The sequence below is a fragment of the Nomascus leucogenys genome, chromosome 9 (genome assembly GCF_006542625.1).
Source record: "Nomascus leucogenys isolate Asia chromosome 9, Asia_NLE_v1, whole genome shotgun sequence".
Lineage (NCBI taxonomy): Eukaryota > Metazoa > Chordata > Mammalia > Primates > Hylobatidae > Nomascus > Nomascus leucogenys.
The window spans coordinates 49,526,883-49,552,130 of record NC_044389.1 but is presented as its reverse complement, the minus strand read 5'-3'; the positions used below and the strand labels follow the sequence as shown (position 1 = coordinate 49,552,130).

The window sequence follows — 25,248 nt, the reverse complement described above, 5'->3', positions numbered from 1 at the left end:
GAATTAGCATAGAGATTACTTTTATTTTCAGGGAGGGCCGTAAGACTATAGGAAATTGACTTTCAAAGAGTAGACGATTGTGATTAAATAAAATACAAAATGTTCTATTAATCTACTCTAAAAACAATTTAAGAAAATATATGTCCCAGTTTTATTTTATATTAATGCTCTTTAAAAAAAGAGATAAAAGAAGAAAGAAGAGGTGGAGAAAGGGAACGAAGAGGAAAAAGCTAGAAGGGAGAAGGCAGAAGAGGGGACAGACAAAATGATATAGAGACAGATAAATATTTATGTACAGAGAGAAAGGGGTGAGAGAGTGAAAGAGCAAGACAGAGAGAAACAAAGATCTCAATTAAATGACAAATCTCAGAGAGTAATAAAATGATAGAAAGTCACTATCCACATTTATTTTACCATTTCCCTCATTCATCCATCCATCTATCCAATTGTTTGCTCAGAAGCATTTTTTTATATCAAGCCCCTTGCTGCAGCCCCACAGCCACATCATTCTCTACCTTTAGAATGATGTCTCCTGGCAGTAGCCGGCCGTCTCTGGCGATCACCCCATCACGATAAATGTGTTGGATAATGATATGGACCAGTGGGGTTTCGCTACCTCCCACCAGCCTAATGGAGAGGCTTTCACTGGGATCTACTCGATTGATCTTGATGCTGGTAATTTCACCATCTGGAATCAGGTGGTACAACCTTGGAAAGACTGAAATGGACAAAGAGTGTTTATTTAAGACACCCACCAATGGACCTTTCCAACTACTCTTCTTGCCAAACTTCGGTGTCAGCCAAACTAAACTATTCATTTTTCCTCATACATGTTTTCCATTTTCCTGCCTCTGTGTCAATGTAAGTTTCTCTGCTTGGAATGTTTTTCATCCTGAGCTTAAACCCAATTTTTCCTTCAAGGCCCTTCCAATTAAGCTCTACCCTGATTCCTCCTTCCCTTGCTCTAGACAGCCCATTTCCTATAAAGCTTTCTAGCTATTTCTCATGGCACTCAACCCATTATTGTTATTTTTACCTTTTTTTTTTTTTTTTGAGACAGGGTCTCACTCTGTTGCCCAAGCTGGAGTGCAGTGTCTCACTACAACCTCCGCCTCCTGAGCTCAAGTGATCTTCCCACCTCAGCCTCCCAAGTCGCTAAGACTACAGGCACATGCCACCATTCCTGGCAAATTTTTATATTTTTTGTAGAGACGGAGTTTTGTCATGTTGTCCAGGCAGGTCTTGAAATCCTGAGCCCAGGTGATCCACCCACCTCGGCCTCCCAAAGTGCTGGGATTACAGGTGTGAGTCACCTCACCCAGCTTATACTCATTTCTTATATACCTCATATCATGCCCATAAAACCTGAGGGCATAACCTCTGGCTGTTCCATGGTTCTCTACACATATCTCTGCATGCAGGGGCCTTCAGCTGAAGTTTATTGAATTAATAGAAGTGAATGAATCATTTTTAATGGAATGAATTGCAGTTTTATTGCTTGCTTATTGAGAGGTAAAAAACAGAACCAATTTGCCATTTTGCCCTCTCAGATAATTTTGAAAACCCTACAAGTGAGGAGGTTTGAGGCTGAGAGAAGGGGAGTGAAGTAACTGACTGGACATTCCAAAGTTAGGTGGCCCTGAGAGCCAGGTCAGAACCCAGAGCTCTTGTGACCGGTACTCTCTGTCAGGTGTCCCTGGAGCCAGGGGTTCACAGCCAGGCCAGAGCCCACGAGGGACTTGCTCTATGGACCCTATGAGCCAGCAGCACAGACTGGCATTGTTTTTTTTTTCACTTCAGTTTGAATAGAAGTGCTCAGAGGGGACACCAACAAGTGATGGGAACAAGCCACACCTAGCTTGGTGGAAAAAGTGGCTCCTCCAAGCAGCTAGAGGCTCAAGTTTGAATGTAAAGGGCTGAGATGCTTCTGTCTTCCGTAGGTGCTGACAGCTGCCTCACCTTAAGAGTCTCCTTTTGTTATGGCATCTGGAAAGATCTCACATGGCAGGCCTGCTTCTGAATAGTCTGTTCCTAGTGAGCATGTTCAAAACCCGTGACCTTAGTCCATTTTCCCTAATGAATTAATAAGTACTCAATTCTCTAAGAACAATAAAGAATTAAAATTATTTCTAAGTATGTTCGGGCAAAGTAACTTAGTGGGCAGAGGAAACCCGAGATGTCGTAAATGTGGGTCCTTAATCTCTATACTGATTGAACAGAAGTGACTGCGTAAGGCAGGGGTAGCTGGCTTCAGCAGTCAGCTCCTGGTACTAACAGTACTCGGGTGATTGAGTTCAATTAATGTTTAAACTACTTTGGTTATGTTAAGTAGGCTACACCACAGGCACTTGCTAGAGCATGTCTGGTATAACAAGGGAATGGAAACAAATTCATTCTGAGCAAAGAAAGATTTGGAAATAATCACAAAAGCCAATTTTCCCTCCCTCATTCCCCTTCCCTTGTTACCATCTTTTCCAACAGATTTACAAAAACCACACCACCAAACCTAAACCGCTAGAGAATGTTTGATATGATAGCTTGAAAGGACGTACCATTCACACTTGTAAATGATGTTAGAGCAACACCAATGAGATCCTAGTGACCTTAAAGAGATAAAGGAATTTTTAAACTGCAAAACTTGTGCTGCTCTGGAAAGTAAGGAATTTGCTCAATATTATGTCCTTACTCAAGGACTAAAGGATATAATCTTATTAGCTGAGAGTTTGTTATATGCTGACATTGAGTTAAGGTATTTGAGTGCATTTTTTTGTTTAGTCTTCACAATAACCCTATGAAATAGATGATGATAATCTTTTTTTTTGGGGGGGGTAGCGGGGAGACAGGATCTCACTCTGTCACCCAGGCTGGAGTATAGTGGTATAATCTTGGCTCAAAGCAGCCTTGACCTCATGGGCTCAGGCAATCCTCCCATCTCAGCCCAAGAAGCTGGGAGTACAGATGTGTGCCACCGTGTCCCACTAATTTCATTTTTTGTAGAGACAAAGTCTCACCATGTTGCCCAGGCTGGTCTCAAACTCCTGGGCTCAAGAGATCCTCTCACCTTGGCCTCGAACTGCTAGGGTTACAGGTGTGAGCCACCATGCCCAGACCCATCTCTGTCTTTTCAGATGAAGAAATGCTGAAGCTTAGAGCATTAAGCAACCCAGCCAGGGTCACACAGTTGATAAACAGTGGCGCCAGTCCCATCTCTGTCTTTTCAGATGAAGAAATGCTGAAGCTTAGAGCATTAAGCAACCCAGCCAGGGTCACACAGTTGATAAACAGTGGCGCCAGTCCCTTTACTGACATTAAAACGATGGATAAACCATGCCAGGAGGCTAACTGTAGGTTGCTGAAGCAATGAGGCCCTCTGGCCATTTTTGAAAGCATTGTTGCCTCACAAATGCTGTGATGACATTGATACCAGGCTAGCTGAGTCTTAACACCTCACTCCATTCTGGAATTACAGCTTCCTAGTGTGTCTAAGGAAATCCAATCTCTCCCACTCCAGCCCGCCTACTCATTGAACATGGCTGCTATCTCTGTCTTCTGGAAACATGGCTCCAATCCTGCAATAACTCTACACAAGAGCTCCCAGGTGTGTTCACTGCCCCCAAATCAAGTACAGACTCCTAAATAATAATCAGGACACACTATGATCTGACCTTCACCTCATCTTCTGTATTGGTCTGGAAAGAAAATAATTTGTTCAATATTATGTCCTCACTCAAGGACTAAAGGATATAATAATAATTATTAACTGAGAGTTTACTATATGCTGGCATTGAGCTAAGCTACTTGAATGCACTTTCCAACACACAGTCAGCATCCCGACATCCATCCAAGTCACATGGATTACACTGTCCCCTATGGCTGGTCATTAATTTATACTTCATTCTTCATAGTACAGGCATACCTCTGAGATATTGTGGGTTTGGTTCCAGACTGCTATAAGAAAGTGAGTCTTGGGCTGGGCGCAGTGGCTCACGCCTGTAATCCCAGCACTTTGGGAGGCCGAGGCAGGCGGATCATGAGGTCAGGAGATCAAGACCATCCTGGCTAACACGGTGAAACCCCGTCTCTACTAAAAATACAAAAAATTAGCTGGGCAAGGTGGCAGGCGCCTGTAGTCCCAGGTACTCGGGAGGCTGAGGCAGGAGAATGGCGTGAACCTGGGAGGCGGAGCTTGCAGTGAGCCGAGATCGCGCCACTGCGCTCCAGCCTGGGTGAAAGAGCGAGACTCCTTCTCAAAAGAAAAAAGAAAAAAAAAAAAAAAAGAAAGTGAGTCTTTTGGTTTCTCTGTGGTTATAAGAGTTATGTTTACACTGTACTCTAGTCTATCAAGTGTATAATAGCATGTTTTTAAAAATGTACATATCTCAATTTAAAAATACTTTATTGCTAAAACATGCTGTTTAATGATCATCTGAGCCTTCAGCTAGTTGTAATCTTTCTGCTGGTAGACAGTCTTGCCTTGATGCTGATGGCTGCTGACTGATCACAGTGGTGGTTGCTGAAGGTTGGGAGTGGCTTGGCAATTTCTTAAAATAAGACAACAATGAAGTTTGCCACATCAACTGACTCTCGTGAAAGATTTTTATGCAGATTCTCTGTAGAATGCAATGCTGTTTGATAGCATTTAAACTTCAGTAGAACTTCTTTCAAAATTAGAGTCAATCCCCTCTAACCTTGCTGTTTTATCAACTATGTTTATGTAATATTCTCAATCCTTTGTTGTCGTTTCAACAATGTTCACAGCATCTTCAGCAGAAGTAGTTTTCATCTCAAGAAACCACTTTATTTGCTCATCCGTAAGAACCAACTCCACACTCGTTCAAGTTTTATTATGAGATTGCAACAATTTGGTCATATCTTTTTTTTTTTTTTTTTTTTTTGAGACGGAGACTTGCTGTGTCGCACAGGCTGGAGTGCAGTGGTGAGATCTCGGCTCACTGCAAGCTCCGCCTCCCAGGTTCACGCCATTCTCCTGCCTCAGCCTCCCGGAATTTGGTCATATCTTTAAGCTCCACTTCTAATTCTAGTTCTCTTGCTATTTCCACCACATCTATAGTTACTTTTCTCCACTGAAGTCTTGAACCCCTCAAAGTCATCCATAAGAATTAGAATCAACTTCCTCCAATCTCCTGTTAATGTTGCTATTTTGACCTCCTCCCATGAATCACTAATGTTCTTAATGGCATGTAGAAGGGTGAATCCTTTCCAGAAGGTTTTCAATTTTCCTTGCCCAGATCCGTCAGAGGAATCACTATGTATGGCAGCTATAGCCTTTCAAAATTTATTTCTTAAATAATGAGACTTAAAAGTAGAAATTACTATTTGATCCACGGGCTGCAGAATTGATATTGTGTTATCAGGCATGAAAACATCATTACTCTTGTGTCTCCATCGAAGTACTTGGGTAACTACGATGCATTATCAACGAGTAGTAATATTTTGAAAGGAACCTTTCTTTCTAAGCAATTGGCCTCAACAGTGGGCTTAAAATATTGAGTAAACCATGCTGTAAAAAGATGTGCTGCCATCCGGGCTTTGTTGTTTCGTGGAGAGAGCACAGGCAGAGTAGATTTAGCATAATTCTTAAGGGTCCTAGGATTTTTGAAATGATAAATGAGCACTGGACTCCACCTTAAAATCACCAGCTGTATTAGCCCCGAACAAGAGAGCCAGCCTGTCCTTTGAAGCTTTGAAGCCAGGCATTGACTTCTCTCTAGTTAAGAAAGTCCTAGATGGCATCTTCTCCCAGTATAAGGCTGTATCATCTACACTGCAAATCTGCGGGCTGAGCGCGGTGGCTCACACCTGTAATCCTAGCACTTTGGGAGGCCGAGGCGGGTGGATGACCTGCGGTCAGGAGTTCAAGATCAGCCTGGCCAACATGGTGAAACCCTTTCTGTACTAAAAATACAAAAAATTAGCCGGGCATGGTGGTGCACGCCTGTAATCCCAGCTACTTGGGAGGCTGAGACAGGAGAATCACTTGAACCCAGGAGGCAGAGGTTGCAGTGAGCCGAGATCATGCCACTGCACTCCAGCCTGGGCTACAGAGCGAGCGGGACTCCATCTCCAAGAAAAAAAAAAGAAAATCTGCTTAGTGGAGCCACCTTCAATGATTTTAGCAAGATCTTCTGGAAAACCTGCTGCAGCTTCTACAATCAGCATTTGCTGCTTCGTTACAATCAGCATTTGCTGCTTTGCCTTGCACTTTTATGTTATGGAGATGGCTTCTTTCCTTAAACCTCATGAACCAATCTCTGCTAGCTTCCAACTTTTCTCCTTTAGCTTCTTCACCTCTCTCAGCCTTCACAGAATCAAAGAGAGTTAGGACCTTCCTCTGGATTAGGCTTTGGTTTAAGGGAATGTCGTGGCTGTTTTGTTCTTCTATCCAGGTTACTCAAACTTTCTCCATATCAGCAATAAGGCTGTTTCGCTTTGTAAGTCACGTGTTCACTGGAAGTAGCACTTTTAGTTTCCTTCAGGAACTTTTCCTTTGCATTAATGGCTTGGCTGTTTGGCATGAGAGGCCTAGCTTTCAGCCTGCCTTAGCTTTCAATATGCCTTCCTTACTAAGGTTCATTTCTAGTTTTTGATTTAAAGTGAGAGACATGTGGCTCTTCCTTTCACTTGAATACTCACAGGCTATTGTAGGGTTACTAATTGGCTTAATTTCAATACTGTTATGTATCAGGGAATAGGGAGGCCCAAGAAGAGAGACATGGGGAAATGGCCAGTGAAGCAGTCAGAACACACAATTATTAAATTTACTGACCTATAAGGGCGTGGCTCGTGGCACGCTAAAACAATTACAATAGTAACGCCAAAGATCACTGATCATATATCACCATAACAGATATAATAATGAAAAAGTTTGAGATGCTGCAAGAATTACCAAAATGTGACACAGAGACATGAAGTGAGCACATGCTTTTGGAAAAATGGAGCAAACAGACTTGTTGGCTACAGGGTGACCACAAGCTTTCAATTTGTAAAAATAAAAACAAGGTATGCTTTTATTTTATTTTAGTCTTGAATAGCTCCCTTGATGCCAAGAACTACATTTTATATTCTTTACATAAAATGACAGCACCTAGGCCAGTGCCTTACATATAATAATCTCTTTTATAAATGTTTTTGTAATAAATATGCAAATAAATCTTTTTCAAGGTAACTATTTTTTTTTTTTTGAGATGGAGTCACCCAGGCTGGAGTGCAGTGACACAATCTCAGCTCACTGCAGCCTCTGCCTCCCAGGTTCAAGCAATTCTCCCGCCTCAGCCTCCCAAGTGGCTGGGATTACAGGTGTCCGCCACCATGCCCTGGCTAATTTTTGTATTTTTAGTAGAGATGGGGTTTCACTGTGTTGGCCAGGCTTGTCTCAAACTCACGCCCTCAGGTGATATGGCTGCCTCAGCCTCCCAAAGTGCTGGGATTACAGGAGTAAGCCACCACGTCTGGCCCAAGTAGTAGAGAACTTTACATGGAGTGGAATTGAGGAGTCTTTAATAAGAGGAAGAGACTGGTGGAAAGGAAGTTCTAATCTTTTCATTTAGTCATTGCACAGACATTTAGTGGACACTTATGTGCCAGACACTGTGCTAGGCCTTAAGAACAAAGATTCAGAAAAATAATCCCTGCACTTTGAGGTTCAGTTACATGAAATATGATCATTGCTGATACAGGTGCTTCAAAAACACCTAAAAAGGGGGCTGAGGGAGTGAGGTTTCCAGGAGGAGGCAAAGCCTTACACTAAACCTGGAAGAAGGAATGTGAATGCCAGCTGAAAGGAGAGTGGGAGTGCAGGCTGGACAATAGAAGGGAGGCGAAAGAAAGATATACAGCATTTATAGGACTGTAATAAGCTGAGAGCTGTTAGAGCATGCAGCATGTACGTGCAGGGTGAGAGGCAATCATGAATAAGTACACAAGAAAAGGTCTGATAAGGCTGCTCATGAATTTTGAGGGCATAATACATACAGTGGTTTGGGTTCTGCCTCCCAACTCCCAAAAGTAGAGGGCAGTATAACCCAGGAGCTAAGAGAGTAGGCTCTGGAACCAGAGGACCTGAGGTTCTGCCATTTTCTAGCTGGGTGACTGGGCTAGTTACCTAATCCCTCTGGGTCTCCGTTTTCTCATCTGTAAAATGGGAATGATAGTCCTATCCCCTTAACATTATTGTCACATCTAAATGACTTAAAACACTATGTGCATGCGGAAAGAGCTCAATTTTTTAAAAAAGCTGTTACTACTACTCTGAAGTTCTAACATAAAATGCAAAGACAGTAGGACAGTATTTTCTCAGCTCCACTTATATTGGGGAAAACATATGGGATCTAAGACTCAATAGCTTCCTTTGCATGAATTCTACAGCCAAGTTACCTGGATTCAAAGTTTAGCAAGGTAATTTGAGCAACCTAAGTAACCTCTCTGTGCCACAGTTTCCTCATCTGTAAAACAGGAATGGTAGTAGCGCCGGGTGCAGTGGCTCATGCCTGTAATCCCAGCACTTTGAGAGGCCGAGGTGGGTGGATCACCTGAGGTCAGGAGTTCGAGACTAGCATGACCAACATGCAGAAACCCAGTCTCTACTAAAAAATACAAAAAATAGCTGGTTGTGGTGGTGGGTGCCTGTAATCCCACCTACTTGGGAGGCTAAGACAGGAGAATTGCTTGAACCCAGGAGGCAGAGGTTGCAGTAAGCCGAGATCATGCCGCCGTCGCACTCCAGCCTGGGCAACGAGCAAAACTCTGTATTAAAAAAAAAAAAAAAAAAAAGGAATAATAGTAGCTACCTCATAGGGTTGTTGTGAGGCTTAAATGAGGAAATGCATGTAAAACACTCAGCACCACACCTCAAATGTAGTTGAGAGTAAGGAGAGCAAATATATATACTGCATTTATTATATGTGCCAGTCATTGTTTTAAATGTTTTTCACTCATTAACTGTAATTATTCTTCTTCATATGCATAATGGTACTAGCACCTGAAGGTAAGGGTTTCAACACTTTTTTCTTCAATCTATGTAAAAAGATGATAATATTTTCTGCCTTTAGCTACTTTATGTGAGGAGTAGGCTAATCAAAGTAAAAAAATATTATATACCCTTGGGAAGAGAGGGGTCACAGAAGGTGGATGGTGATCAGATTGCATCATCCCTGAAGTCCCCCTGGAAGCCCAGCCCATGTCCATCCAGCCTTATGGGGAGTTCATTTACCTTCAGGGGCAGTGGTGTTTTCAGAATTTTCCCTGCCCTGGTCAGCATGGTTGGCAACTGCACTCCCACTCTTTGTCCTTCGAAGAACACTCAAAGCTCGATTTATTTTTTTAAAAGATCTGCTTCTAATAGTGGATCTCTCAAAGGGCCGGGCTGAGGAATAGTGACAGGAGGAACAGTAGTTATGATTTAATAGAAATAATCATTTATGTACATATCTGATAAGATACATACAATAAGACATTAACAGTGACTACCTCTAGGTGGTAGGATTGTAGAATTTGCTTACCTGTATTTTTTAAGTTTTCTACAGTGAAATATGTATGACGTGCTTAAAATCCTGCTTTTCTTTTTTGTTTCTGGGCTGAACTGAATACAATAGCACTTTTCTTGAGCAGCATGGCTGAAAAATTACTGACACTGCAGGAGTGATGAATCATTAGGTCTAGTTTCAGCCCCTTTCACCAAGTCAGATTACACACAGTTTTAATGATCGGAGGTACTTGCGGTTTCATTTCACTTTGGCGAATTGGACACTGGGTTCCTGCCAAAACTACCAGAACGATTTCCCCTTAAAAAACATTTCTAGAACTTTCCACAGTAAGTATTCCACAGAGGGCAATCCCAAGCCAAGGAGCCCATTCCCGGACAACCACCCATTTGACTCACCCCTAGTTCGGTTGCTCCGGCCAGAGTCCACTGGGCTGATTGCTGGCTGCCCGTCCTCCGCCGAGGACACATAGGCAGGGTTGTCTAGGCCAGGCTCATCTGTCATTAAGGAGATGGTGGCAGCTGCAGAAACCTCTGGGGAGGGAGCCGTGGCTGTGAGGCTCGCACAGCCGTCTGGACAGCCATCTTGTGAGCGCCTCTTCCTGTCTTTGGTCAGGCCGTAGTGGGAGGCACCTTTACAGCTGTAACAGAACCGGCGGGGAGGTGAGGAAGAGCTTTGGCTCTGCTGCCATTCCTCAGTCAGACCTCTTCAAATACGATTGAAAAATGTATAATAGGCTTGTTGAACTTGGAATTCGATTTCCCTGCCGCTATATCCTCTCTTCCCTTTTCACACGTCGGTACTCAATATACATTTGCCAACCAAGTGAATTAATAATTTGAGATTTTTTAAAGACGCCCACTGCATTCTCTTAAAGCAATCTCTACATTGGCTGCTGGAATGCACATTTATTCAGGTCGCCATGGTGTCTACATGACCAGGGTTTGAGGCTGGCAATGTTGAACTATTTGGTAATTCCTGCTTGCTGGTGTTTATTTTGACCATGAAAGCCCTTAGTCACACTCTCACTCCTTTCTTTTGGATTTTGTTCCCACAGCACTGAACGTAAATATAAAGCTCCTCCCAGATTCCATATTTAACTGTCCGTGGAAACAGAATCACCCTCACCACAAAGCCACAGGAGTGAGTTCAGCATTGCGATCCTCTAGCGGCAGCTTGGTGGCTTCCATTCTCTTTCTCTGGGCTGGTCTGGGAGGGCATCCCTGGTGCTGGGGGCTCCCATGATCTGAGAAGTGTCATTCATTGCCATGTTGTCTAGCATTTAGAGAGTAAAACAGCTTTTGTGGTTTTTAGCAAAAACATATTTGTCTCTCCCATTCACTGTCCATACTATAAAAAAAAATCCAAAAAACTCCACAAAAACCAAACTTTGTGAGAAAGGCAAATTATTGGTGCAATAGAAAGAAGTTGAAAAAGAACATTCTTGAGGCTCAGAAGACCAAGGTTGGAGCTGATCTAGGTCCATATTTTGCCATGAACATGAACACTGCCACTCAGCAAGTCACTGCAGTGCACAGGCTAGGTTTTGGTCAGGAAATGGTGATTTAACTATCTCACTGCACTGTGGGGAGGGTAGCTACAGGTAGCCACTCCAGTTTCCATAGTTGTGAAGGCAGAAATCATATCACGAGCCCCTTTAACAAGTGTCCATTTGCATATAATGGATGTGTTAATTATAAATTCTTATCAATTCATTATGCAAAACCCTATATGATTGAGATATTTAAAATAGCCCTTTGAGATCCCACTTCAGGGATGCTTCATGTTTTTGAAAGTAGATGAAATGAAAGGTCAGTCTACAGTGATATGCACACATGACTTTTACTGCCCATAGAATCACAGAAATGGCAGGATGGAAGGTCCTATTGTGAAGATCTAAATCCTTGCTCTGAAATTTACGTAGCTGGGTGATCTAGGGAAATTTTATTTACCTGGCTAAACTTCCCAATTTGTATATACTTTCTGGATTGCTGTGAGGTTTGATCGACATTAAGTCTTATCAGGGGTTTAGTACGTTTTGCCAAAATTACTAGAATGCAAATTCATTAAAGTCGTCATGGTATCTACATGACTACAATCAGTTCTCATGAGATTGTAGCTATTTCCATATTTCGTCCATCCTAAGATGCTCTTTTCATGCTTTAACATGTCTAAAATCAGGATGCATGTGTGATTGATAGGGTTGTGAAGTTTCTGTTGCCAGGTGGCAGTCATGATGCAGACGCCGCCATCCCAGCACTGCAAACCCAGTCGCACGAGTACCCTTTATCACTTCCATTGAGTTGCCTACATGCTTGTTATTACACCATCGAGTTTAATTGCCATTTGAATGTAATGATTCAGTACTAAAATGAAAAGTTATAGAAAGCCTCAAAAACAGAACAATTGGATATTGATGAAGTACATATTCATTGTTAGAAGCAGAATCACAATTCCGTGTTTTCTTGCAAAGGGACAAGCAAATGTTTTATCTGCTTAGAAAGATGCACCCAAGGGAATTAAAAGTGGTGTTACATTTTGTTATTGAGAACATTCAAAAAGGATTGCCTATTTCGTGCCAAGTAACACAACCAAGGGCAGGAGAAGCTGCCAAATTCATCTGAATGGATTTCAAAGCCACAAGAGTCTAGTTCACCAATCTATGCATCATGGGGATATCTTTGGTGTTTGGGGATTATTTAACTGATGGCACATTTTAAAATGTCATCTTCTTTGCTGTTATATGAACATGATATCTCTTATAGTCAGTGGCATCTTAGATTAGATGAAATGTGGTTTTAATATTAGTAGAAATGGAGTTTGGTTATACAACCTTATGTCCTCATCTTCTAGATGAGAAAACAGGCCTCCAACTTACACTGCTAGTGCTTGTCCTCAGCTGGAAGAGTTCAAACTCCTGGCTTGAATTCATGAGGTTTTACCGTACTGATTAGCTGCATTGGCTTGGAATCGTTCTGTTTAAAAATAGTGAAGAGGTTGATCTGGGAAACTCAAAAATTGGTGAAACACTGTGTGATGGAAAAAATAAAAGCCAACTTGCAGTTGAGCAGCTCCAAAGTAACAAATACTTGAATGAAACACTTCCAGGCAGGCTGGCAGTATCTGATTAGCAGTGCATGGAAAGGAAGTTCCTAGCTGGTCTGGAAACGGTCTTTTCTGAGGAGGCAGCAATGCTCTTGACCATGTACCCTGCCAGAGTAGTAACGGTATTTTCCAGCTGGACAAATGGCTGGCAAAGGCACAAGCCATGGCTTTGTTGGGAGGACACAGCATGTCCTAGTAAAAGAAAGTGGCACCTTTCTCTGCTCCCCATCAATGGAGGGTTACAGTATTTTAAAAATATCTGAATCCCAAGATTATGCCGTTAAGAAACCATTGCACTTTCAAATTCTTGGGGTTCTAAAGATAAGTTTTTGAGTCCAGGAAAGGAAAACCTCATAAGGTAGGTAAGTAGCCTTTCCTTTGGTCTCATATCACAGCTGTTCTTACAACAGCTGGGGAGGGTACAGATTCTTGATTTAAGTATTCAGACTCATGTGCTTTGTGTAATAAAGGTTCTGCTAATGCAACTCATACTGTGTAATGTTAGCTTTCTCCAGTCTCTTGGCTTAGCTTGAGCCAGAGACAGAGTGATCTATGAAGGTAACAGCTTGTACTTACTAATTATCTCTTTTGTGGTGACTAATACTGGGGAAGCTTGATTTACAAGCATTAAAGATGGAAGAAGCGGGGAAGAGCTGATTAGCATTGGCCAGGACAAGAACATACGGTGAACCCTGGGTTGTGTTCAAAGCAAGGAGGATTTATGCTTCCTTTCAGTTACTCTGAGCACTAAGTACTCTCAGGTGGTGATGGGTGATGGCCATGAACTTGAAGGATGAATACAAGGAACACAGAAAACCCCTTTTCAACCAAACCACAAGCTTTGGAGGTGCTGTCCGTTCAAATGAGCAACTCTGAAAAATCAGTTTTCTTGGGAGATCCTGAGCTCTTTTATCAAAATGAGTAGAGGTAAATCTGTCTTAATATAAGAACGTTAATACTCAATGCCAGAATTTTTGTCTCTTTTGGGGTTGGAGGGGGGATAAGAAAAGAAAATGAATCTCCTTCCTGCAAAACTTCTGAGTTCACTGCTAATGAGAGGTGGAGATGAGACACAGGAGGGAACTCAGATGTGATTCACAGAGGTTCTGATAGGGTATCCTCTGCAAAGGTCACCCAACAGGGCAGCATGATCTGGGTTCCCATGAAGAGCTCCTTTCTGATGCTGAACTTATCCACTTATAACAGAATAAGAGTTGTTCACAAAGTGTACCTCAATACTCACCAACATCATCCAGCCATACGACCTCCCTTTGATCTCTCCAACTTTCTGTAAATTCTTTCTCTCGGTTCACTGTTGCATTAGCAAACATTGAGTCAACTCTCACTTTGGGTTCATTAATTGCCCAGTCTGATCTGACTTCAAACAAGAGCTTGCAAATTCATATGCTCGTCAGGTGAGAGAATGAGGGAAGGAAGGCCATTGGGGACCATGGTGAGCAGTGCTGCTCGACTTAAGGACACAGTGGCTGCTCCACCCTTCCCTGTTAAAAAGGCTGGCCCAGTGTCGCTGGAGAAATTTAGAAGCAAAAATCTAGTTTTCAATGTAAAATCTCTTGATTTTTTAGATGGTAGCAAGATTTTAAGATTCGAAAATCTTAAAAACACTGTGTGGTCCAAACAAAACACATCTGCAAGCCAGCTGTAGCTCCAGAGATGGCACATTCTAATCTCTGGTAATTAAAAAAACTACCAACACAAGTAGATGGGACCCATTTTTCTTTTCTCAGTACTCTAGAATAAAACACTACCCTCTCCTCTTTCTCCAGTCTTCCTCCCTACCCAGTGTGTGTGTGTGTGTGTGTGTGTGTGTGTGTATGTGTGTGTGCATGCAGAGGGGAGATGACCCCTAAAGAGGGCTTTCCCATAATTATTTGCCCTGGCCCCATTTCTGATCCAAGTCCAAAAATGAGACTAATATTTCAACTGTATTTCTTTCATTCATGAGAGCACTAATGGCTGGCCCATAGCTATTATTTAATGAGAAAGGGAGACTCAGTCCTAATTTATGTATTCTTTCTTTCAGGCAGCGAGAATCAAGATTAGGGGACTCTGTAGGGAAGTAAGTCTCCTTGCCAGCAGCTGGATTTTAGGCATTAGCTGCTCTACTGAATGGGATGAGTGATCTGAAACTTTGCTCAAGGTGGGGTTCCTGGCGCCAGGCTGGGAGACCGTGCTGCCAGAAAGGAGATGGTCACTGGGAGACTGAAATGGGCTCTCCCTGAGCACTCGGGTGAGTATGGGCCTCAGTAATGTGTGCTCAGCCCCCAACTCCATCTCCATGGCCAAACCCTGGAGCTGGTCCTCCTGACACCACATCTCCATGGCTTTGCAACCAACCTTGGCCTATCCCTCTGCCCCTGGTCTAGCCCTCCAGCCTCTACCCCACTGCATCTTAATCGTATCAATGATTTTTTTTTAAACTCAAAAACTGCCCAGGGAAATGTTCCCATCGCTTCCAGGCCTTCCCTGATCCAAGAGATCATGGTCTCTTGCCTACAAATCTACGGCAGCCCAGAAGGCAGTCTGGCAGAAGACAGCTCATATCTATTGATCTTTTTTAATGTATTATGCTTCACGGATGTGGTCTCATTTAAGCCTCCCACTTGTCCTATTAGTTATACCACCTCACTTCACAGATGAAGATATGGACACTAGAAGGGAGAAATGCCTTGTCTGAGTTCAGAGTGGAGCTAGACTCTGAAGCCAGGCTGTGGGTTCCATGCTTTCTCCCCTTATATGGCTTCCCTGATCCCTAGACTCATATCAAACTGCCCATTCCATGTCATCACTTAGAAGTCTAATGGGCAGCTCAAATTAACACTTTCATCCTCCCTGCCAAAGCAGCTCTTCCCGCATGTTCCTGTGTTACTAAATAGCTCCTTATCTGTCATTCAGGCCGAAAATCTCAGATTCATCCTTGATTTCTTTCTTTCTCTGGATACCCCAAATACAATCCAGCATGAAATATTCAGAATCCAACTACTTTTCATCATGGCTACTGCCACCATACTGGTCCAAGCCACCATCATCAGTGCCTGGATTATTCCAACAGTCTCCCAAGAGGAGTCTTGCTTCCACACTTGTGTTGCCTGCCCATCTATTCTCAACAGAGCAGCCACAGTGATCTTTTCATAATGGCTCTCCATTTTACTAAAGCATAAGGTCCTTACAACGATCTATACGGCCCCATATTTTCTGTCTGTTGTGACTTCTGACTTCCTCTCCATCCATTGCTCATACAGCCCCCCGCTAGTCCTCAAACTTGCCCACCATGTTCCTACTTCTTCAGGGCCTCTGCACTTTGCTGCTGTCCCTGCTGCCTCAGATATGCCTTCCCCAGATTCCCATCCAGTTTGTTCCTGCATCTCCTTCAGGCCTCTGATTAGAATCCCTCTTCTCTGACCACCTGATTTAAACAGCGGCTTCCTTTCTGGCACATCCTGCCCCTGCTTATTTTCTCTCTATGGAATGCAAGCTCCAAAGGGCAGGGATTAAGGTTCTTTCTGCTTTGTTAATTGTTTCATCTCCAGTGCCAAAGACAATGACTGGCATATAGAAGGTGCTCAGTATATGACTTTTAAATGAAAGAACGACTTTTGCTAATGAAAGAGCATGGGGTTGTATTAGTCCATTTTTACACTGCCAATAAAGACATACCCAAGACTGGGTAATTTATAAAGAAAAAGAGGTTTCATGGACTCACAGTCCCACCTGGCTGGGGAGGCCTCATAATCATGGCAGAAGGCGAGGAGGAGCAAAGTGACGTCTCACATGGCGGCAGGCAAGAGGGCTTGTGCGGGGGAACTCCCCTTTATAAAACCATCAGATCTTTTGAGACTTATTCACTACCATGAGAACAGTATGGGGGAACCGCCCCCACGATTCAGTGATCTCCACCTGGGTCCCTCCCACAACATGTGGGAATTAGGGGAGCTACAATTCAACACAAGATTTGGGTGAGGACACAGTCAAACCATATCAGGGGTGAATTATCTAAATTGGCTATCTACACTAATCAGATGACTCAGGCCATCTGTGTTTCTGCCCAGGGAAAGTACCCCCCTTGGACTATAGCATCTCAGTGTAAACACCATACCATCTCTGTACTCAGGCTTTTCAAGCTAAGGGCCCTGCACCATGAACAAGGCATAGAACTATATGTTTAATGAGTTTTGGGATATTGACCTCAAGAGAACATTTAACTGACCAATTAGGCTAAACATTTTAATTTTAAAAATTATTTAATTGAGGGACAATATTTTAAAACCTAAATACCCCATCCAAACAACATATTTAATGAATCTAAATCCAAATGCAGCAATATTTTCTATACCAGAAAACTATGATTCAAGGATGTTTCACAGGGAGATGGGAATTAACTGGTTGGGGGAAAAAAGTCTAGTTCCACAATCACACCAGTAGAACCAAACTTTGAAAATGTAGGAGCTCTCTCTCCAGGACTGAGATGGCTTCCTCACATTAGTGCCTGAGAAGTGTTGGCTCATGGAGTCCCACATCACTTATGGCCGCCAGTCAAGACACATCAGCTCTGCCTTGGCTAGCTGGTTAGCTGTGGGCAAGTTGTGGCCACAGAGCTATATAGTAAACATTGCTTGAATTGATCTGAGCAACTGTCACCCTTTTGGTGTTCTGTTGGTTGAAATTACCGCATTGGGAATTGTGTGATTCCCTCACACCACCCTGATAATGCATAATTACTTGTGGTCGATTGTGATACCAATGCTAGTCTCTATTTTCTCCTAGCAAGCTTGTGAGTTCCCTTTCCATTTCCCCGCACTGCAATTTAAGCACCGCCCCCACCAAAAAAATGGCAAGAAGGAAAGACCGACTTAAGAAACTGATCTTTTTTTCATGTATTTCCCTGGTAATTTTGATATGATTTTATTTGCTTTGAGTTTGAGAAGCATTATGCATGTAATAAAACTGAAGGGTAATGACCATAACCTTCCTTTGATGGGTTATGCTGCTACAGTGGATTTTTAATCATAATATTGAAATACATTTTTCAATAAACACTCATGGGAGGGTCTTCTAAGAAAGATGGCACAGCACAGAGGAAAAAGCACATGCTTTCACTTTTTAAGCAACTGGATGTGAATCCTACTAGGTCTGCCTTATGGAAGGGCCTCCTAAGAGGGCAACTCTACTGGCTCTGCAACTTTGGACAAGTTCCTTAATTCCTCTGAGCCTTGTCTCTCATACATAAAATGGGCACAATGTTTATTTACCATGAGGTTTAAAGATTCACACAAAAGGCCGAGTGTGGTGGCTCACACTTATAATCCTAGAGCTTTGATAGGCTGGGGTGGAAAGATCACTTGAAGCCAGGAGTTAGAGATCAATAGCAGGACCCACATTCTACAAAACAATTTTAAAAATTAGCTGGGCATGGTGGTGCATGCTTGTAGTGTCGGCTACTCAGGAGACAGAGGCAGGAGGACTGCTTGAGCCCAGAAGTTTGAGCCTGCAGTAGGCCATGACTGGTCCACTGCACTCCAGCCTGGGCAACAGAGCAACACCCTATCTATTTCTTTTAAAAAAGAATCATGCAAAATGCCAAACAGTACCTGGAATATATAGTAACTCAGTAACCAGTAACTAGCATAATTATTGTCTAACATCAAGGCATAATGTTAGACACTGTGGATGCAAAGAAAACAACAGTGAATGTACTTGGTTCATGAAAACAGAAAAACCTCCATGCCACATTATCAGAGAGAGAGAGAGAGAGGGAGGTAAGAGCTAAGTGTCAGGAGAGCTCAGAGGAAGGGGCTACTAATTTTGCTTGGGGTAATTGGAGAAGGCTTCTTAGAAGAGAAGAAATCTGAGCTGAGTCTAGAAAAATGGGTGACATTGGTCTAGCAGACTAAGTATGAATGGTATATTCAAAAGCTCCAAGGATGCAGGTGCATGGCAGGTGCCAGGAATGGTAGATTCAGGGCAGGCTTTGTCCTATGTGACACCAATGGGGAAAGAACACACCTGAAGTGAGATCCAAGAGGAGCAGCATGTTGGTGGCAGTGCTGGGGATAAACCCAGGATACCTGATGGCCAGTCCATCTACCTACTTCTGGGGTTCAGTAAGCCTAAACCATGGCCGTGGGGGTAAGAGACAAGTGGGCATTGCCAAGTCTGATGCCAAGACAGGAGAGGGGAGGAGGTTTCAGAAGGAATGAAGTTGACAACAGAGGGCTTGAAGTCAGCTCCTTGCAGAGACTCCCTGACCATCAATCCAAAGTGAACTGCTGCCCCTGCCTGCCAGTCACACTCTTTGGAAATTATATTGCTGGTTTGTTTTCTCCCAACAGAATATAGATAGCTTCCATGGGAGTAAACATCCTGCTTTTCTTGCTCGCCACTAAATCCTCAGCACTATGCAAAGAGCACTGGCGGACAGGGTCTGGCAGGGTGGGGGTGGTTGGGTGTGCCAAAGGAGCCTGAGAGATTCTAAAAGCAGCTAATTGTTTTCTTGCTCCTTTTATTAGAGTCTGTTTATGCTTTTGATTGTGTTAGCCTAAGCCTAGATATGTTTTAATAGTTATGGGCCACCTTGATCTTTTTTTTTTTGAAAGAAAGCAGATATATAGTTTAAATATATGATAACTAATTATTTCATGACTCCTTTAATGAAAAGCACTAGAAATCTTTATTGTGTGAAATAAAAATAAATGCATCAGTCAGCGCCTTCCAAAACAGTTCCACTTGCACTCCCTGAGCCCACCCTCAAATAGGTCCTATCCCTGCTAATTGAGTCCTGATCATGCTACTTGGAGGACACTCAAGTAACAATAATACAACTTCTATTCATAGAATTCCTCTAGTCCTCAGGCATCCTGGTCCTCAGCACAGACCTCCTGTAAGGAACTTTCTGCGTTCAGTTTGGGTAATTATGATCTACATGTCACCTCAACTCACCATACCTGCATCTTCTTAAATAATAGCTTTTTGGCCTAAGGATGGCCTAAAGACATTAGGTAAAGTCAGTCTTCCTTGTTTGGATTAGTTTTTCTCCCCCTCTAAGTTAAAACCCATGTTTCCTGGCACTGAATTATATGGCCGCTCACATAGCTATCAGAAACTGCACATGGAAAAAAGTTACGAGCATTTTTGTGTAGTCAGAGGTGAACCGAATATCAGTTGAGAAGTAAAAGAGGTCATCAGCTGGGCAAGTCCACCATCTGGTAGTCAGTGTAGATCCGAGTATGAACTTGGGGCTGAATGGCCCTCGCCCCAGAGGACAGGTGGATTTCTGACATCATTTACCACCAACCACACACGGCTTCCCCTCATTAGCCCCTTTCTTCTGCCTCCAAACTGCTGGGAAAATGTCCCCAGTCCTTCCAACCACCCCTGTTTCACTTGTTAATGAACACCAGACAGGAAAAATTCAAAACAAGCTGGAAAGTGATGTGAAAATGCAGGCCACCATCATGGGCATCTGGAATCTGTCTTGGCTTCTCAGGGTGGGGCCAGGAGAGGCGCGATGTGCCCTCAAGGTAGAGTCTGCTCAGGTGACAAACAGTCCAATCCCAACCTAAGGAAGCACACTGACTTGGTTTACCAAAGATGCTGACATGTTCCTATGCATGGATCACCTGGTGCTGAACAGGCATGAGACACACTGGCTAGTCTCTGCACAGTTCCAATTTCAGGGTGGGAGGGAGGCAGGGAAGAAGTGGACATTCTTCCACTTAATGTTAATGACTCTCCTTTAATGCTGATGTTTTTCCTATTGGTTTACAGAGTTAGTGTCTGTAAGAAACTGTGGCTGCATCTTTTTATCCTTCAAATCTCAACTCACAAATTAATAGTAACATAATTACAGCCAACACTTACAGTGCCCTCACTAGAGACCACATACGGTTTTACATGCTTCCTATTAACCCATTCAATCCTCATATCATCCCTATGAGGAGGGTCCTATTATACCCCCACTTTACTAATTAGAAATTAGGGCACAGAAAGATTAAGAATGTTCCAAAAGTCACACAGCTGGTAAGTGGAAGGGCTAGGATTTAAACTGAAGGCAGAGAGAACTTTAATTGAAGTGTGCACCTCAGGACTGTAATAGGCCATGCACCCTGGTGGCTGATTATTTGGGGGGCAACTGCAACATGGGACGTAGGGAAAAGCATGGCAAATTAGAAGCAGGTTTTTCATAACCTTATATTCTTTATAGATCTATAAATGCCAGCTACTGAGTAACTGCCATGAGGAATACAAATGGCACAGGCTGGCAAGCGAGTCTGTCATAACGGGGTTGGCATCTTCAGCCTGCAGTTGACAGGCAGGAGTGGTGAGCATCACACTGCTGGGCCTCTGTTCTGCCTTGTCATCAGGGCCATTTGTCAGTGCTGCATGTCTCATAGGTCAGTGCATGGAGGAGGTGGTTGTGGTGGTCCCCACATGCCCTCAGGCTGGCTGTCTCACTGCCCCTCTTCCTCTCCAAAAAGAATTAGCTCCAAGCACAGGCAGCAAGCATCGTAGAAGCAGAGGCCTAAAAGGATCTTTCTAAGTGTGCAGGCACCTCCAGTTGATTTATTTCATCCTTCTCTAGAGAAAGCACCTTAGTCCAGGCACTCATATATATTCATATTCATGGTCTAAACACATAGTATTTGAGGTGGGAAACAGGAGGCCGACTTACCCATCCTCCACTGGGTGGGGAGGTACCCCTTCTCTCCTGTTAATAACAGCGGTCATAACAGTAACCACCTGAGCTATCATTTGTTCAGTTTTGTTCAGTGATTTTTTTTTTTTTTAATCACAAAGCATGGTACCAGGACTTATTTTATTAAAACTTCCCCCCATTGGTTGTATTAGGCCCATCTTATAGATGGGGAAAATGAAGCTCAAAGAGGTTAAGTAATTTATCCAAGCTGACAAAACATTAAAGCAAAAGAGCTGAAAGACTAGCTCTGTCTGGGATCTTGTTGATTTAAGCCCTGTGTCTGTCAAGGTATCTGACACACTCTGACACACACACACATGCACGTACACACACACACACACACACACACACACTCCTTAACAGGCGTCAGGCTGTTCTGAGCACTCTACCCTTTATTCATTTAATCTTCACAACAACCTCATGAGATAGGCAGGATTATTATCCCCAGTTTGCAAATGCGGGAACTTAATACAAAGATTCACTTGCCCAGGTTTGCACAGTTTGCATCTAGGGTGACCAACAATCTCAGATTGCCCAGGACTGACTGGATTCTTGAGACATGGGATTTTCGGTTTTAAAACTGGTCAGCCCAAGGCAAACCAGGTGTGTTGGTAGTCACCCTATAAGTGACAGAGACAGAATTTAAGTCAAGAGTTGTGAATGCTCATAACCATGACATACACTGCATCGTTTTCCTTTGTGGATGTTTTGTCCCCACGTTTAGTAGAAACAGAAGCTAGTTTTGGAGGAGCTTTGTGGTTTCAGGTACCTCCCAGTGTGCGCTCATCTGGTACTAAGATGGGTGTCCAGAATGTCACCCCCAAACTGCTGCTGAAGGCACAGCCTCTCACAGCAACCCCTGCGGGTCCAAATCTTATGCAATTGCAGGGCTTCCCAGGGACTGAAAGAACTGATTCCATTGTTTAGTTTAAGAAGAGCTGAGCTGATAGCCTGGAGTGCCTGATGAATACCAGTGCTGCTCCCTGGGGTGACAACTCGGAATTCCAAAGCCACAACCAGATGTGGAGTTGACAGTAGTTAATGAGGGATGGTTGAGGGCTTGGGCACAGTCCACACGCCAGGTCAATTCTTCAGAGACGCCAGAATCGTTTATTCATTCTGTGAGTCTCTGGCATATTTGGGGTCACCGAGTTCTTTTCCTCCATACTTTGGGGAGGGGGAGCAGGCAATTCCCATGCGACAGATGATTTGAGTTTTCTGTTATCTGTCCATGGATTCAAATGTGTATGTGATGTGATGTGGTGGGGGTCAGGTTCTTTTTGGTTAACTTTTGGTGCTTGCAATTCTTGGTTCAAAATTATTCTATTTACTTTTGGCTGGGCACGGAGGCTCATGCCTGTAATCCCAACACTTTGGGAGGCTAAGGTGGGTGGATCACTTGAAGTCAGGAGTTGGAGATCAGCCTGACCGACATGGCGAAACCCCACCTCTACTAAAAATACAAAAATTAGTCGGGTGTGGTGGCGAGTGCCTGTAATCCCAGCTACTTGGGAGGCTGAGGCAGGAGAATCACTTGAACCCAGGAGGCGGAGGCTGTAGTGAGCCAAGATTGTAACACTGCACTCCAGGCTGGGCAGTCTCAAAAACAAAACAAAAAAACCCCAAATTATTCTATTTACTTTTAAAACACTTGGAGACAACCAAAGTCTAGCTTTTGGTTTTCGGGAAACTGGGCTATGGATCAACGGCGCTTTCTATTTCAGGACTGACTAGGAAGTGTTTTTACAATAACTGGAAAGGGTGGGTTTCATGGTGGTGAGGGTTTCTAGAAGTCAGAACTGACTGCCTAGTGAGGTTTTCTGATCAGTTTTGAAAGCAGCCTAGGTTTTCAGCTGCCTGTGATGAGCCCTTTTTGAGTCCTCATGTTTTTGTGAAGTCTGTGCAACCCCAGGGGCTGTGCAGAGGTTGTCAGAGCTTGATATGGAGATGGAGGTGTGGGGGGAGGTGAAAATCATTCCCAGACATTTAAAAACAATTCCTCCGTTCCTCAAAGTGCATTGCATCGCATTCTCAGAATAACCACGATATGTCCGAGTTTGTCCAAGCCCCTTCTGGGCTGGGTGTCACAGGCCCTCCTGGATGTGCTGCATGACACTCAGTGGAAAATTGTGTTCTTCCTTGCTCGGTGTTTGGAAACGTGTCATGCAAAGATAGCTGGTTCCTCATACCAAATATTTTTACAGGAAACAAAAATCCTATTTTTCCAGCCAGTTTCTGTATTTGCTAAATGAGCTTCCTCTTCCCTCCCAATATATTTAAAAGAAACAACCTTACTCCTTCTATAAAACATATTCCCCAAAATTGTGTTATGCAAATGAAGGGGGAACAGAGTGGATGCTTTTCCTGTTTGCAGGAAATGTTATTATATTAAAATACTTATTGGATAACTGAAAGCTATTCTTCTTCTATCACCCTCGGGCCAGGCCTACTCTTTGGTTACTGCTCTGCTGGATTCCTCTGACCCCAGGCTGGAGTGCAGTGGCATCATCATAGCTTACTACAGCCTCAACCTCCTGGACTCAAGGGATCCTCCCTCCTCAGCCTCCTGAGTAGCTAGGACTACAGGCGTAAAACACCACAACTGGCTAACGTTTTCACTAATTTTTTTTGTAGAGACTATGTTGCCCAGGCTGGTCTTGAATTTCTAGGCACAAGCAATCCCTCCATCTCAATCTCCCAACCAGCTGGACTACCAGCGAGAGCCACCACACCCAACTCTGCTCAGTTCCTTTTGTTTGGCAGACAAGGCTTCTTGGGCTAGACAAGTCTTCTTGCAGTCAGAAACACTGACAAACTGTCCCTCTTCACATCAAACCCATCCCTACCACAGGTCTTTGTCCAATCTGGCTTCTCACCTGGAGTGGCCACCACTCAAACAAATCCTACTCTTTTTTCCTAAGGCCTGCCTCTCATCTCACCTTCTCCACTGATGCTTCATAGTGATCTCTCCCCTCTCAAAGCAATCATTTATTCCACAAATATTGAAGTGATTACTAAAGTCTACCAAATGTAAGGCACCAGGCTTGGTGCTCCTATGACTCTATGCCAGTTAGCAATCCAACACAGAAATAAAGCAGACAGGCAAACAAGTCCAATATGTCTATATTTGCTTAGTGCCGGGACCTTAGGGTTTTATTACATATTGACACAGAGAGTTGCATGGATGTTAGTCGGGACTGTTTGACTAGACTGCAAACTTCCTAAGGCCATGTCTCCTGTCTTTTGTATCCTCCACTGTACATACGGGGTTGAAGACACAACAGACATTCATGAAATACTTCTTCACTTTTATTAGGATCAAATAGGAATTGTTCTTTTTCTGATTTCAGAAGTAATTGAGGTTCAGAGAAGAAACTTTTTAGGATATGGAAAATAAAGAAAATATTATTCAGCCTGGGCAACAGAGCAGGGTCCTGTCTCAAAAACACAAAACCGAAACCAAACCAAACCAAACCAAAACCCTGTAATTCCACCCCCAGAGAAAACTGCTGCTAATGTGTTTTATTTATTCTTTCAATCTTTTTTCTATGCATAGACACATATACTTCCGTATGTTTATGTTTTTGTATTGATTGTGCTATCAATCTATTAACATGCTTGTCCTCCTATCCAGTGGTTCTTAACCTTGGCTGAGCAATAGACCCATTTGGGAAGATTTTTAAAAATCTAGCTTACGAGGTACCTCAGATCAATCAATCTCTGGCAGTGGGTCTGCTAAACATCAGATACAGACAAACAACTGCATAGATCTCCAACTAGATTAAAGAACAGGACCCTCCAGAGAGCTTCCAAGAAGACACCAACCTAGGCGTGGGTTTATGTTCCTGACGAAGAATAAGGATTGTTATAAAGAATGCTCTATTTTGAATTGTGAAAATAATCATTTAAAGCTGTACAATTTTTTTTGTT

The 25,248-nt window shown here is 43.2% G+C and overlaps 1 protein-coding gene and 1 long non-coding RNA gene across 6 annotated transcripts in view; one reads left to right on the top strand and one right to left on the bottom strand.

Moving 5' to 3' along the window:
* Positions 1 to 25,248, bottom strand: part of LNX1 (ligand of numb-protein X 1) — a 112,441-nt gene that overhangs the window by 51,968 nt on the left and 35,225 nt on the right. For 3 of the 5 annotated variants that reach the window (XM_030818931.1, XM_030818933.1, XM_030818935.1), the window contains 3 exons: positions 9,899 to 10,140; positions 9,230 to 9,382; positions 516 to 718 (listed from right to left, as the gene is read on the bottom strand). In XM_030818931.1, coding sequence (XP_030674791.1) covers positions 516 to 718; positions 9,230 to 9,382; positions 9,899 to 10,140 — 598 coding nt within the window. Of the gene's footprint in view, positions 1 to 515; positions 719 to 9,229; positions 9,383 to 9,898; positions 10,141 to 10,628; positions 10,776 to 15,676; positions 15,680 to 25,248 lie in introns of all 5 variants that reach the window. The other 2 variants (XM_030818932.1, XM_030818934.1) reach the window with 2 other exon arrangements.
* Positions 1,600 to 25,237, top strand: LOC105738258. The gene is made up of 4 exons (XR_001114032.2): positions 1,600 to 1,650; positions 1,941 to 2,034; positions 3,470 to 3,598; positions 24,953 to 25,237. It is a non-coding gene; the product is annotated as an uncharacterized LOC105738258 (long non-coding RNA).